Raw genomic sequence first — 15,522 nt, 5'->3', positions numbered from 1 at the left:
GGTAGTTAGAGAGAAAATGCTTTCTTTTTAAAAAACAAAACAAAAAACAACAACAACAACCAAAAAAAAAATCTAAACCACTTCTATAGAGGAAAGGAGGACGAAGCAGATTTACAACTTACAATTTCTAAGTATGTGAAACTTTTTCCACCCTTCTATGCTGCTCTAACTGCCCTCACTAAATGTATATAGTTGATTAATATAGTTATTATTATAGTTTGTTATAGCTGCCTAAAGATAGTCCAGCTTCTTACTGTTGTACTACAGAGTTGGGATCTGGCTCAAGGTTTAGCATGGAAATCTTTAGTCTACTAAAGCTATGGAAAAAAAAAACACATAATCTTACACAATGAAAGAGACATGAATAGTTAACAGTATGCTTCTCCAGTTCCACTGTTAAACCTTAGCTCATTTTATTTTAATGTACCATCTTTGGTCATCTATGTATTCACACCTTTTCCTATTGTTCTATGAAAGTTGCTTTTCACAGGACTGTAACATACCTATATTTGTTTTTGTCCTTGTATGCCTTACGAATTCTGTCAGTCACAGGTTTGCAATTAGTTACTAGGTTTTTAGTTACTGGAGGCTGGAAAAAAAACATTCTTTAGATTATAATTTAATGAAGAATAGAATCTTTTAGAAAAGAATACACTGTAGAAAATTTATACCACAGCTATGAAGACCTGCATATTGCTTTTCATTCCAGGAGAATAAAGCATATTGTTTCTTCATTATCTTTTGGAGTAAACAATACTTATACATACCAATATTGAAAAATATATGAAAAATACACTTTTTTTTGGCAAAAGTATTGCAACTTCTAGATTTCATCCTCAATACAATATTCAGAAATTGTAGCTCATTTGACAGCTGTTTTAACATTCTTCTGGTGGAAGTCACCACTAACACTGGCCAGGCATACTCCACAGAACAGATGATACACATTAGCCTTATTTATATCATTACCTATATTGAAACAATTCTGGGAAATAAAAATCCATGTTCTCAAGGGATATTTCTATGGTACTAGATTCAGTCCTATAAATTTATCTGTTGCAGACAACAGGAAGAAAAAGTTGTGTTTGTGTTTAGCATAGAGGACTAATTTTGTGACTATTTGAACTGATAAAATTAGTATATTAGACATTAGCACTTAAATGAGTAATATTTTATTGACAAGAAGATTTAATCTGACATTGTTCCCAGAGACTTATTTTTAACCCTGTCCTAAAATAAATTCACGGCAACCATCCTTTATTAATACTCTTTAAAGTTTTCGCTTCAGAGAATTTTGTAAACTGAACTGAGAGTCATAAAGAGGTAAAATGAAGTAAGGTTTTACTGGATGTAATGTCCTCAGATTATACAAAATTTCAAAATCCACACTTTAATTTTTTCAAATCAGACTGTCAGAATGGTTTTACATACAGTTTTGCTGAAATGTAGACTTAGGGGCAGGATAATAAAAAACAGTGTAATAAAAAACAATAAATTTAGCATATATCAATAGTCAACAATACATATACATTTACCTACGCTAACACTGTAGATCTCTGCACTCTGGTTTGCATGATGGGGATTGACAATGCTCTTTTACTACCCAACAGCTCATGACCTGTACTGACCAATTTTTTTTTATTATTTTTTCCCCCCTTTGGTACAGTATTGGTTTTAACCAATAAAACATCAGGTCATCAATTTAGCAAAGTTCATACACAAATCTTTTCAAAAGCATGGACTGATGCAGGAATTCAATTCTATTTGCAGAAGAAATTCAGGAATCTAGAATATTTAGATCTGACATTAATACCTAAATTCCCACAGATTTCAGTGAGAATTTAACAAGCAAAATAGGAATTAAGGACATTAGCCTTCCATTTTTGAAAGTTAAAAGGAATTACTCAGAAGCCTTTCAATTAAGAAGACTGACTTTGAAGATATCCCTCTGATGACATTTATTTTAATGCATAGAATATCATTCAAGCAGATTTATCAGGAAGTTCTAGTTAGAGACGTATTGGGCATGGCATCTTTTGGGTTCACACTAGTGCATTTTCTTAACAAGGATGACTTTTTATATCCCATATATAATAAAATTCTAAAGCTCAGCTTTTCTCTGTGGTAAATTTTAATAGCTTTAAAAGTTAGCAAGTAGCTTGTAGAATTTTCATATTTAATACACTTATTTCATGTATACACAAGTAGAAATTTTTGTGAATACTTTCCTTCTAGAAATCAAACCAACATTTCAAGCATAGTAAATACACGTTCAGGAAAGAAATCATCCACCTTTTAGGACCAATGTTCCTTACCAGATTGGGATCATAATATGCTTCCTGAGTTGGTGGAATAACATGGATCCGAGTGATGTTGGCAGGAAGAGATTTTGAGCAATTTATTAGCATTTGTTCTAGACCCGTCAAATCCTATCAGGAAGGAAAGAAAAAAAAAAGATTCCTATTTTCTTGTTAACATAGTTCTAAAAATCCAGGGTTCACATATTTGATGTTATATGCATAAGAAGTTTCTATATTACTGTAAAAAAAAAAAAAAAAGACATTCATATAGCAGACCTCAGTTCAGTAACTTAAAGTCAGTGGGAATCTCCATATGCTTATAGTGAAGCAAATGCTTGGCTGAAGTGAGACCACATAAAGCGTGACTTGTCATTTTCATTTGAAAATTTAAAACACATCTTTACTGATGATGTAAGTAGAGTACAGAATTCCCGGACCAGAAGTGGCATTTTAAATCCCAGATCAAACAAAAACAAAAAAATCAACTGAAAGGACAGGAAGATTTTCTGATTAAGGTACAGGCCAGGAACACCTGAAAGCAAAGCTGTGTTCCAGCTATGCCAGTGATTTTGTGTGTCATTTCAAGAATATTATTTTATTGGTTTGAGCCCTGATTCCTCTCTGAAGCAGAAAGGGTACAATTCCCTCTCTACTAACTGTTTGTAAGAGCACAAGTTCTACCAAAACCATGTCCTCTGCTTATCAGGTTCCTAGAAAACCAGGAACGTGAATCTTTGTATATGGTCATATTATTTACAGGTATCACTTCTTTGCTGACCTTTTTCTTATTACTTTCTTTAGGGTACAAGTTCTTCAGTCAACGACAGTCTTTTACGATGTGCAAGAACAAGAGTAAGCACAACAGAATCTCACTCTTCACAGTGTCTTTCACCAGTAAGTATCATTTCTAACAAATTCACACCAAGTACTTTCTTGAGATCAGATACCAATGATACATTTTTCTGACGCTGCTAGAACTCAGCTTAATTGTTGAGTCCATATAAGAACAATAAAGAAGTAGGACACAATGTTAAATTCTCTAGCTAGAATTGACAAGTGTTATAGATGTTGAAGCAAAGATAAATAAAGATTTGATTCATTTTAATGTAACAGATGTGGACTTTAGGACCAAAGTTACTCTAGAAGTTATTGCTGAGGAAAGTACCTGCAAACTTAGTGGCAGTTCGTGGATTCTTGTGGCCAACGTTCGAATCTCTCGGTCAGACAAAATGCCTGACTGGTCTGTATCAACCTCATCGAAGATCTGAGAGATGTTCAGTGGCTGGACTGCACTCATAAGATAGTAGAAATATGAAAAAGCAAACTGCATATCTTCTGAGTGCCGCACTTTGTGAAATGATGTCTTGTCAAACTCCTCAGGAAACCTACATAAAAGCATATGTTAATTTAGTACTCCAGCTTCTAGTAAAATATTGCTTACCTGAAAACAAACTCTCACCTGAATTTTTAAAGGTCCTCCTTACTTTAGCAGGACTATCATGTTGTAATAAATATCCCATTTTCCTTTTCAAAATATAATTTCAATGAGTAGCCATCAACACATTGGAAATAGCTATAACAAAGCTTTACCAGAAAGATAGAATTACCTACAGTTTTACATTATTTCAAAGACAGACATACTCACATATCCTGTAGCTCTTGCATAACAGTGCGGTCAATCATGTGAGGCATATGAGCAGGGACTTTCCGAGAAGTAAATCCAAATTTACTGTTTAAAAGCTTATTTACATATCGAAGGGAATCAGCAAATGTATCTTTCAGCTGCCTTCCAAGATGTTTACCATCAGTAAAATATGACATTTCTTTGAGTAATGACTCTTCTTCCTAAATAGCAAGACAAGCATACATTAAGGTTACATTATCAAAAAATATTAAATACATAGGAAAACTGACATTTCAGGCAGGTAGCAGCTCTTTTTTTAAATAAGTAAAAATGTAAAGAGAAGTTTTGAATACTGTTCTTCATGTTCCTTTGATGCGTCTTTAAAAATAAGAGGAGAGAAAAGGAAGGTAACTTCATCCTTAAAAATTATATGCGCTGAAGTATAGTGGTCTACAAAAAAAACTTCCTTAATATTTTTCTTGTGACACCTCGCACACTCAACAGTCACTGTTTGCTATCAGATATTCGTAATATTGCTTGTTTTTATTTATTTTTTCCTGATTACTCATCCACATTTGATAACTGAAATCTTAGATAAACATTAAGAGGTAATAGCACCTTTGCTATTTGGAGTAGTGCAAAACAGTTGTACCAATTGAAGCATAGTCTCTATCTTCTTTTATAGAAGTTTTCAAAAAATCCTCTGAAATGCTTTGGCTAGAAGCTTCCTACATGTTTTCTTGACATGGTCTGGATATTCAGTGTTGTTGGCAGCCTTTCAATTTAACTTTTAGAGCTTGAATACTTACCATTATACATATGAATATTTTTACAATTTATATATAGTGTATCCACATTTGTATAAATGCATCCAAAACAAAATCTAATCTCTTCTGCAATACTGTGTATGTGAATAATATCACTGCATCAACATACACTGAATAAGAAGTGAATCTGACTTCAAAAAAAACACTCTGTAGGACAGGAATAGAAATGTCTATTCACCTTTCATCACCTAGCTAAGAGAGGCCCAAATCAAACAGATTAGATTTTATGTAAAAACTCAGAAAGAGCTTTCAAAAAATCTCAGCATTTACATCAAAGGCAAGACGCATTCTGAATTTACAAATAATATTAGCAGTATTCCACAATATGCAGAAAGATGCAATTATTCCACTAAGCAGTGATGTTAAGATACTCACATCAAGAAGGTCCTGGAAATACTTCTTTTTCTCCCATGGCAAAAAGCCTTGGTAACTTCCAGCATAAGACTGTAGTTTTCTTCCCACTAACCCCTCCCTTACATTTGTATCCAACTGTATATGCCCTTTTCTGCCCTCCATTCCCTCTGTATCTTCTCCAGCCTCAGAATTCCCAACATTTTTTGATTGACGTGTTTCCCTTAATATGAGGGAATTCAATATTTTTTCTGGAGATTCATTTTCATTTCCCATGGGCTGGATCCCATTTCTCTGGGCTGGATGTGTGGATTTAGGCTTCATTTTGGAAGTAGGTTTATTTGTATTCATTGCCGCATCAGTCCTTTTTGTTCCGGTAAGTCTTGAAGGAACTTCCCCATTTGCTTTTATTGCTGTTTCTGTTTTGCTATTGTTTACATCTTCATGAGGCTTCTGCCAGCTGGTTTCATTTTTCTGATCTTGTGAATTATAATGCACACCATTCTTTTCCAGACCTACAATCTTCTTTACTGTAGTTAAGAACTGATAAGGTCTCAGGAGCGCAGCCTTGGATAGGTTAAATCCCTTCTGAGTGATATCACCATTTGCTAGTTTTAAATCCAGGTTCTGCAGTGCTATCTGAACATTTTCAGGAAGGAGAGACACATTTACCGATGGTATTATAATCTCTTCATGGAAACTCCCTCCTGTTTCATTTCGACGTCTCTTGACTCTTGGAAAGCGTTTTTCTTCAGGAATATCTTCAAATATCATTTCAGCTTCTGGTATTGAAGTTGGAGTTTTAAAATCAGAGTTGGGTTTTTGCGTAGAACTTGTGTTCAGTTTTGGCTCCTCTCTAGTATCAACTTCAATAGCTACCTGCATTTTAAACTCTTCATCATTTTTATTTAGAAATGTAAGATTAAAATAGATCACAGTTGTATTCATGCCACTGTGCATTATGAGGTGGATAGTCTTCCATTTGTTTGCAACTGAAGCATGCCGAATAATTGGATTATCGCTATATGAACCCTCAATTCCTTTCTTGGCTATTTCGCTGAAGCTGAAATAGGGCAGACATTCACCTTTTGGAATAACATAGTAGGTCTGATTAAGCTGAAGTGTCACCTTGTACATCTCTTCAAAGTGATCTGGGAAAAAAAAATGTGAATTTTCAGTGTGAGATTTTTTCTGTATTTTTAAATTGTAATATATCCAAAAAGATTCACAATTTTAGCAGTGAGACTACTTTGTGAAAGAACACTTACTGTAGCTTCCAATCTCTTACTCACCTATCTTAAATAACACATTATTAGAATATACTCAGAATTATAAATCTGACGTACATTCCAACGGTAATTCTAAAAAAACGCTATAATTTATCACTCCTACCTACAGAGCTTAAGTTGCTTATTATCACACCTCACTTAAAATTACGTGTCGTAACTAACAAGCTCATACTACATTTTTGCCACATTTTAGTAGAATCACATTACAGGAGTTAGATTTCACTACTAGATTGAATATTGATTTGGAATTTCTAAAACTTCTTGCTCCCACAGCAGAAGACAGATCTGTCAGCTCTTGTGAGAACAAAGCCTCACTGCCAGCAATGCATTTTTTTGACCCGAGAAGCAGGGAAGTCTCTACTTTTTCAAGCAGGCCAAATTATCCCATTTCTTTTCTTTTATCTATACCAAGCAGAACTCTCAATCTTTCCATTCACTCCTGCTAGCCTTTCATATCAAAATAAAATTCTGACATCTCAACCTCCAATTTCTCCATGTTTTCCTTGTTCTACCTGCTCTGCCTCTATACCTCTTGCTCTACAGTTTCCATGCTTCCTTCACTACAATTCTTGCAATTCTGTATCTTCCCTTCTTCAGAAAAATAGGTATTTTAGACTGCAGTAGGAATCTTCTAATATTATCACACAAAAAAACATGACTCTCCTTTTTAAATGCAGTGAGGTTCAAATGCCCATCTTCAACCCAGTTGCTCGCTCCACTGGGCTAGCACAATTAAAGGATGAAAGCCTCTGTAGCCAGCAGCACACAAGGAAGACACGTTTAGGTAACTCACACTCCTCAGCAGAACCCACAGGTGACTACAAGTAGCCTTTGGCAAGAGTACAGAGCCAGACTTGAACTTACACCCTCAGCATCACAGAGGTCCTTTAATTTATTAACCACTACTAACATCATCAAATCAGCTGTTCTCCTTTGCAGAAAGTCTGTTTGCATAGCTGAAATGTAATTTCTGCATTTAAAGTGTAAGCCTCTTGGGTAATGAATCTGATGCTTGCTGCTCCATAAAACATCAAACACTCCACTCGTGCTTGGCAAATACAGATTTTATTAACTAAAGCAGCACACAAAAAATGACTTAGGTTTGGATCAGTGAATAAAGCAAGTGCCTGTCTTTTTCCTTCAGCTGCTAGCAGCAATTTTTCATGACACTGCAGGGCTCTTAGAACTACTGGAGAATAACGATGAACCAAAAAAGGTAAGACAACGTAAGAAAAATTCAACAGAACATTTATCAACCATGCATTTTACATACCTTGCCCACAGTCACCAGCATCAAATCCACAGGAGAGAACGTTGCAGGCCTGATCACAGAATTTGTCTGCTAGCCAGGAATTAGCACAACCTTGGTTACAGTATGAAACACCACTTATTCCTGCACCAAATTGCCATGGTGGTCCGTTCCCTATACCTCCAACTGCACCACCACCAGCAACATAGCGACTACCCCCGCTGTTACCTAAAGGGAGAGAAAAGAAAAACAAAAAACGACCAGTCGTTTGAAATTCATATTTCTGAGGAAAGGTACATTTTAAGCCACAGCATTAAAGCTCAGCTGAGAAGAGTCAGCACAATTTTATTTACCAACAGTAAAATTAAAACAAGGCAACTAACTAGCTCCCTGAGAGCTAGTGTAAAATGTATAGCATACAAAATCTCACTGCAGAATTTTGCAAACCGACTTAAAAATGCAACAAAAACTGCAACATATTTTATCTTAACTTCAACAACGTAGGCAGAAAACTGATTTACCTCTCTTGCTTGCATTCTTGACTTTACAGTCCCCTAGAGCAGTACGTCACTTTCTCAATCCAGAAGCGTCACTTCATTTTCCTAACCTACGGTTCTGAAAATTCAATTTAGGAACTAATGGTGCATCTTTGCTATGAGGTTAGACTGCTCTAACTGTTCTTGCGCTGAAGTGTTCACTCACCTTCTCTGCATGCTGCAACCATTTGCTAATGTTAGCATCCATACAGTGTACAGGAAGTCAAATCTAGCTTAAAAGTAACCCGAATTCTCTCCTCTGTCCACCCTGAAAAAATAACCATGCAAGCAAGGTGATGGAAACATGCGATAGGGTTCGTAGGGCTGCCCATTTTGCCACTAGTGTGGTCTTTATTGCATTCATAAATTCAGTTTTGAATCTGACACTAAGACAACATGGTTGACTCTTCCTATCTTGTTTGCCATCAATACTTGTTTCTACAGGTAAAAGAAAATTGTCTTGCTTATATCTATTTCCCTTAATTTTCATTGAAATCATAACATCAGTCTCTTCTCACCAGAAGGGGCATGCGAAGTTAGCACCAATAATAAGGCAACAATTGGGCAGAGTAACTGAAATCTCTGGAAGATGAGAAAACAATGCAAGTGATGCAAGTGTTCTTCAGAAAAGTAATAGATCCTCAGTGAGCACAAGTCTTGACAGCAATAAAAATATTTTCATATCTTCATTGCTTTGAATGCACGTGGAAAATAGCTTTTTGTTAGAAGTGTTCCCCCCTCCCCCCCCCCAACACACACACAGGTCGTTCTTAGACCAGAAATATGTGAAAAAAATGACAGGTTTAAGAACCTTTATATAGCATACACTGTTTTAAGAATACAGTCCATCTTCTAATCCTCTTCATTCATTTCTGGATAAAAGCCTAAAAAAAACAGCCTTCTCAGGAAATGAAGTGTGCCCAAATGCAGGCCATTTCTGGTTTGCAGAAGATTATTTGTTCCCACTTCCTTTACAGGAACTATTGTTCAAGGATAAAAAGCAAGGAAGGAGACAGCCCTGAACCTTGTAACAGCCACAGGTTTCCCTTCCATGGCAAGGTCTGGTGAACAGGCATTTCAACCACAGCTATATGTTCTCCTAAAACTAGTGCACCTACAAGGCAGACATTTGTCTGTGGCCAACTGAAGTTTAAAAAAGAGTGGTAGAAAGGAAACATGTAAGCAAAGTTACCCAGTGTTGGCATTAAGGAGGTACAAGACATGAAAATAGATCTGAAGATGGAAAAGAAGTAGAACACAGACTAGAGTTAGAGGGGACACAAAATCTACTTAGAGTATGTTTGAGCAAGTGAAATCTAGGAGCAGAGCATATACAGACAGCCTCCTCCATGAAGGGAAAGTGGGGCAGAACTTGGAAAATTAGCCAGTATCATAAAGCCTTGCAAATAAGCTTTCCAGCAAGTTCTCTGGTCAGACATTTAAATGCAAATTCAGCTTAAAATTTAACCTTAATATGAAGCAAAGAATACTTAAAAAGTGGCAAGTGAAAGGAGACATCAGACCTGTAGCACTGTACAAGACACTACCATCGCATCCACTGAAATTTTTAACATGCAATACTAATTACCTCAGATACTGTTATTCCAGTAATATTTCTTAGTTGTTCTACCTATACCTCTTTACTTACTTGTTTTGTTATCTGAATAACAGATTTAGGTCAAGAATAAAAGAAGGACTGAAGTTTCCCTGAAAGTGCAATATTATTTGGACTTTGAGGTTCAAAAATTTTCCTGTCATGTAGTCAAATTTGGTACCCAAAGGAAGATGTTATTGTACCCTACTATTTGCCATCATTTCCCATGGAAATTTACAGCTCGAAGGAAATAATTTTTTAATACGTAAGATGAATCTTTTTCCCCCCGCCATTGACGAAGGCAAATTTTGTAGTTACAGGAGAATTATAAATTACAGAATTATAACAAGAAACAAGTCAGTTCATTTTTGTCTAAATTTAACATCGTTGTCTTACCAATGCAATCACCTCCATCCCAATCACAAGCTGAGTTATTACAGGCTTTATCACAGTAACCATCTTTAATCCATGAACCAGGACATCCCTCAGCACAGTTTGGCACAGGCCAAGTCAAGTAAACCTGGAACAACATTACAGTCTGCGTCAAGGACTGACAAATAAAAGTCAACTGAGCTTGTTTCTTGGAATACAGAGACTTAAAATAATGCCATCCTGTGCATAGTGCCTTCAGTGTTTTACAGACAGCATTTAAACCTTGTCACCTACTAGGTAAATGTTATCCCTTTCAAAGAGAAGGAAATTAAGTCTCAGAAGTTAAATGAATTCACAAGGCTATACAGCAAGGCAGCAATAGAAAGCAGGACTTCCCACATTCACTTCTGCAAACCCTATTCAAATGAAAATTAGTGTGGTTTTTTTTTTTTAATCAGATAAGGAGGGGAAAACTTCAAATTTAAAATAACTCTGCAGTTCACTTGTTCTCCTGACTCAAAATGTTTCTTCATCACTAACCAGTCATGAGATAAGTAGCACATGTTGAACATAATCCCTGAAGCATCTGATCCTCTATGACTTAAATAATACTAAGAATTGCCAAGATAAAAAGTGCATGTGAATGTATTTTTACCTGGGAAAGCATTAAAAAACCCACACATTTTCCTCTAGACATGTGAAAATTTTAGTAGTGCTTTTGCTATCAAAGCACTGATCAGGTTTATCACAAACATTTCATCTAAACTCGCTTCATTCTCACAACAGAGACAACTACTGAAGAACAATAAAAGTGCAATTACAGCAGGATTCTGCAATTATGTGCCTACTTTCTCAAAGTCTGCTAATGTTCTCAAGTACTAAAAGTTAGTAATTTTACAGTAGCTTAAGCTTATTTTGTACAACTCTTCTGTGTGTGTGCGCGCAGGTGTGTACACATCTGCCTGCATGAAGCATTTAAATCAGTGGCCTCTAGCATCTGGTGTTCCTTTGTATTTATTATTTTTATTAAAGCAGTAAGAATTAAGTGTTTCGCTCCATGTTCCTCATGTAGATCAAGCTCATGGATGAAAACTCTGCTGGCAACCACATTCTTTATGCATGGCTATTGCTAACATTTCCTCAGCCTGCATTCCTCATTTAACCCCAGTGATGATAATAGGTCAGTTGAAAGACTAAATCACTTCATGTTCATGAAAATCAGTATCTTTCAGTGAAAAATTACATAAAGATTTGGCAAAGATATTGTGGGTGTCTGGAATAGAGATGGTTAGTAGTAAATTCTAATATTAAACCAGTTTGATTGAGCATTATCAAATTTCAGCATTCCCATGGAAGAGTCAATTCTGTTTTGAACAAAACATGTCCCACAAAACAAAAAGAATTTACAAGGGAGGAAAGACTGACAGCTTCCAAACACCAAATCAGTCTTTCCAGTGCTGAAAGTGGGGGAATTAGGAAATGACATTGATAAAGTAAAGCATGAAGCCTGACAGAGGACCATTATACCCCTCAAAACCTGGGAGAGAACACTGAGAAAGGCAATTCCAAACATCCACACAGTACAAATACAAAAAAAAAAAAAGAAAGAGTCCTCCCCACCCTGCATCTTTGCTAACAATTGCCTAGTTAAGAATAATGATCCTTTACAGGTTAAAAGGTGAGGGAAGGGAAAGTTTCTTTCACTTGTTCTCCCTTTCAAAGTAGCATTTCTTCAGTTTTCATGATATTAGCACAGAAAAGTTTTAAATCTACTTAAAAATCCTTTCCTAAGAGCTTACCTTCTGACCTTTAGAGTGACTGTAAAAATCATCAGGCCAAACATCTTTCCCGAACATAACATCATCATTGAGATAAATAAACTTCTGAGAGAGGCCACTGATACGGTGAATGTGGCTTTCAATAGCTGGTGAACTGAAGGTAGGCAAGTGACTCACATTCTGAAATATTTCCTAAAAAACAAGAAGAGAGTGAAGTTTTTCTTCTTTGCTAATGTATTTTCTTTTTTTTTCTTTCAAATATTTCCTTTTCCAACATAACACCATTTTCAGTTCTGCTGCTTAACTAAAAAACTGCACCTGGCTCAATGCAAAGACAAACTCCTATTTATTTCACTATGTACTGGATCAGGCCCAGTGTAGATATATTTATACTACTTCTGCAGTACAGGCCGCACAAAATTTCAAGAAGTTGAACCTGCTCCAACATTCAAACAGCATTCTTCCACTTCTTTCAAGTAACTAAGCAAGCAGACAGCAACAGAAGTTGAATTAGTATCTTGTTACCACTTAGGCTGCTCAGGGCTCCTATGTCATGCTCAGATACCAAAATTACTCCTGAATTTATAATAAGAAGCTACTACTTTTTTTTTTTTTTTCAGGAAACTTGAGGGATTCGCTTTCTCTTTTAAATAAGCTTTTTAGAATGCATATCTACTTTTTTTTTTTAAGCCATCTTCTTAGTTCTAGTAATTGTAGTCTATCCTGTCCCAACAGAAGTTTATTGGATTAGCACTGGTCCTGAGACAATGTTTATAGATTTGTATTGCCTTTTCTTACCTCTAGGTTTTTTATAAATAGACTTTATAAGGAAATTAGATATAGGTATACGCTAGCTGAAGCCTTGTTATTTGGAAAAATGACTGTGTTGAGGCTTGATCTATCTTAAGTTATCAGCTTAGCAAAACTGAAATACAAAGACATATTGGGGCTTAACAAAACAATGAATGCGAGAGGGGAGATGTGGTCACTTCTTCCTTCCTAATAAATGCAGCTTTTAGCTGAAAGGGGATAGCTGGGCTTCAAGAACAAACAGAATCATTATTAGCAGTACTTTTGCGATTTTTTTTTTGTTGTTGGTTGGGTGGATTTGTTGTTTCCCCACCACCACCTTGGTGTTGTTTTGCTTTTTGTTGGTGGTGTCTCCTTGTTTTCATGTTTGTTTTTTGCTTTTACCTGGTGGGTCACTATGGTTATCCGGGGATTATCCAGGTTAAGCCAGGAAGGAATTTGCCCATTAGTGACAATGAAAATATGTCGCACCCAAGGAGCATGCCTCTCTATTGATCGTAACGAGTATCTCAGTTCTTCATTATCTTCAAAACGGCTGGCAGAAATATCTTCATCCTGTTTGGACTATAAAAAAATCCTTTAGATTTAAATAAACCACTCAAGTTCTGATCCAGCTAGATAACAAGAGTGTCCTTTAACATACGGGTCGTAAGTATTTTGAGACTTAGGCATTCAAAAATAAAAGATGCATTGATCAAGTGCCGTTATTTCTCTAAAGGATCACGTTTTACTAAATTATCAAGGTGAACAATACATTCTTCTGACATCAATGGCTCACCATAAGGTATCATTGGGTCATCTGCTGACCACAGTGCAAGACGACAGTGCGTTGTACAATCCCAGCTCTTGAAGAAAGAACCCCAGTTAAAAAAATAAATAAATCCTGTTTTCCTAGATTATTAATCTTAATTATTTCCTGATCTTGATCAAAAGCCAAGCTGCATTTCAAATCTGTAACATCACCTTTCAGAACTGCTGCTTTAAGAGGCTGGGGCCTTCCAAGTTCATCATGTCATAAACCATATATAATGTGTCACCTAATATAGACACTGGAAGGTGATGATGTAGCTGCTCTTCAATTACACCCTGGTCTTTCATTTAAGAAAAAGATAGGCAGGAGATAATCAACAAAATTAAGCCTAATATTCACTATCAAATAGCTAAAGGTTTCCATATGCTTTTTGTTAAAAGGCAACATTTTAAATTAGAAATTCTTCAGGCAAGTAACAAAATTAGGTTACATGATACTAACATACGTTTCTTTCCTATTTATGAGGACTTAATCGCCTCTTCCAAAACGGAGGATTAAGGATGCTGAAAAGGAGTATTTCTAAAAGAACTATGCCCAACTACAACAGGAAACTCGAGGGGAAAAAAAAAAAAAAAAAAATCGAACATTTAGCAATTACTGTTTTCACTGCAAATTCTATGCACGGTAATTAAGTCTCCTTTTCCAATACGTACAGTAAACCAACATAAACAAAACAAACAAAAACATAACTGAAAACATTTCACTAACAACAGCATATATTGGCTAGGTACCCATCTACAAAATGTATAACGCATAATTAAATATGAGGAAGTATAAATTTAAAGTGCAGGGTTTGTATCAATAAGCAGAAGTTCCCCAAAGCCAGGTTCACAGGGTACAGAAACAGACTGCAAGTATTATTAGAGAGGGCATATTTACTTTATCCATTTTTGACATTTATGGTAAAATTAAATTCTAGCAGGAGAAAAAAAATCAACATTTTAGAAGAGCTTGTGATTTTTTTTCCTTTTGATAAACTTAACATTCTTCCATGTAACATTTATTCTGTTTAAAACTTCTTTCTTTACAGATAACTGCATTTAATTTCTTTGATTTTTTTTGAAGAGAATTAATTAGTATTTGTTCAGTATGTGACACTGCAAATCAAAAAACCTTAAGAAACATACTGAGAAGAAAGTAATCATGTTTGTTAAATAAAACCCTGTCTCCCTCCCACGCACAAGAAGCCTGCTTATCTGCCAGTCAGTATCAATTAAGCCTTTCAGGACTTGACAGCACATAACTTTATCAGAACATGCACAGAGGGCAAAATTTTTCATTTAGTAGAGAACAAGAAAATTTCAATTAAATGCCACTCTGCATGATGCTTCCTCCTTTTAGATTCCAGAATCTGGCAACATTCTTATGACATTTTATTATAACAAAATAAATGCTGGCTTCTTAACACATTCAAACTTCTGAAAGAAATCCCCTGTTCCTTGTCATTAACTAGTTAACTGCAAGCCTCCCTCTGCATTCTGCAACCTTCACATTCCGTAACAGGATTTACCTACCTGACTGACAGAGCTGAGGTCCCACAGTAAGTAAGCAGGATTAAGCATTAATTCTTTTCCATCTATAGTCATGTTCTTCTTTGCTTGTTTGCTCAGTTCATGGAAACCCTTAGGGTTATTCAGTTGCAAAAGAGCCACGCTGGCTTCTGAATAGAGCTGCAACTACACAAGCAGAGAAAATAATTTCCAGCATGCACCCATGGCAGTTCTATTCCTTGGCCAATTCAATCATTTCATTATATTTTTCTTACTGGAGTTACTAATAAGAATGACTAAACACTGTTTATAAGGCAGTACAATTTCGTAGGAACACAAAAAGGGGGCAGTAAAACAGGAAATGAAAAACATTTAAAGATACAGAACACTTGTACATGGTAAGCCTTACCGTTCCAAAAAAAAAATATTTTACTTTACACAGTAAACCAGCAAGAGTAAACCTGGCTATATTAGAAATATTCCTTAAGTGA

The 15,522-nt window shown here is 35.7% G+C and overlaps 1 protein-coding gene and 1 long non-coding RNA gene across 3 annotated transcripts in view; one reads left to right on the top strand and one right to left on the bottom strand.

The window, feature by feature from the left end:
• Positions 1-15,522, bottom strand: part of GNPTAB (N-acetylglucosamine-1-phosphate transferase subunits alpha and beta) — a 43,602-nt gene that overhangs the window by 7,250 nt on the left and 20,830 nt on the right. For both annotated transcript variants that reach the window (XM_083830099.1, XM_083830098.1), the window contains exons 8-17: positions 15,056-15,217; positions 13,115-13,294; positions 11,942-12,112; positions 10,167-10,290; positions 7,665-7,868; positions 5,127-6,253; positions 3,946-4,145; positions 3,466-3,685; positions 2,316-2,429; positions 504-589 (exon numbers count right to left, since the gene is read on the bottom strand). In XM_083830099.1, the coding sequence (XP_083686225.1) occupies positions 504-589; positions 2,316-2,429; positions 3,466-3,685; positions 3,946-4,145; positions 5,127-6,253; positions 7,665-7,868; positions 10,167-10,290; positions 11,942-12,112; positions 13,115-13,294; positions 15,056-15,217 (2,588 nt within the window). The remainder of the gene's footprint in view (positions 1-503; positions 590-2,315; positions 2,430-3,465; positions 3,686-3,945; positions 4,146-5,126; positions 6,254-7,664; positions 7,869-10,166; positions 10,291-11,941; positions 12,113-13,114; positions 13,295-15,055; positions 15,218-15,522) is intronic.
• On the top strand, positions 2,437-15,047 carry LOC310897218. Its single transcript, XR_014582138.1, has 3 exons — positions 2,437-3,194; positions 7,536-7,607; positions 13,449-15,047. It is a non-coding gene; the product is annotated as an uncharacterized lncRNA (long non-coding RNA).

Source organism: Anser anser (assembly GCF_964211835.1).
Source record: "Anser anser genome assembly, chromosome: 1".
Classification (NCBI taxonomy): Eukaryota; Metazoa; Chordata; class Aves; order Anseriformes; family Anatidae; genus Anser; species Anser anser.
Note: the sequence above shows the minus strand (reverse complement) of the source record. Positions and strands in the feature narration are given on the sequence as shown.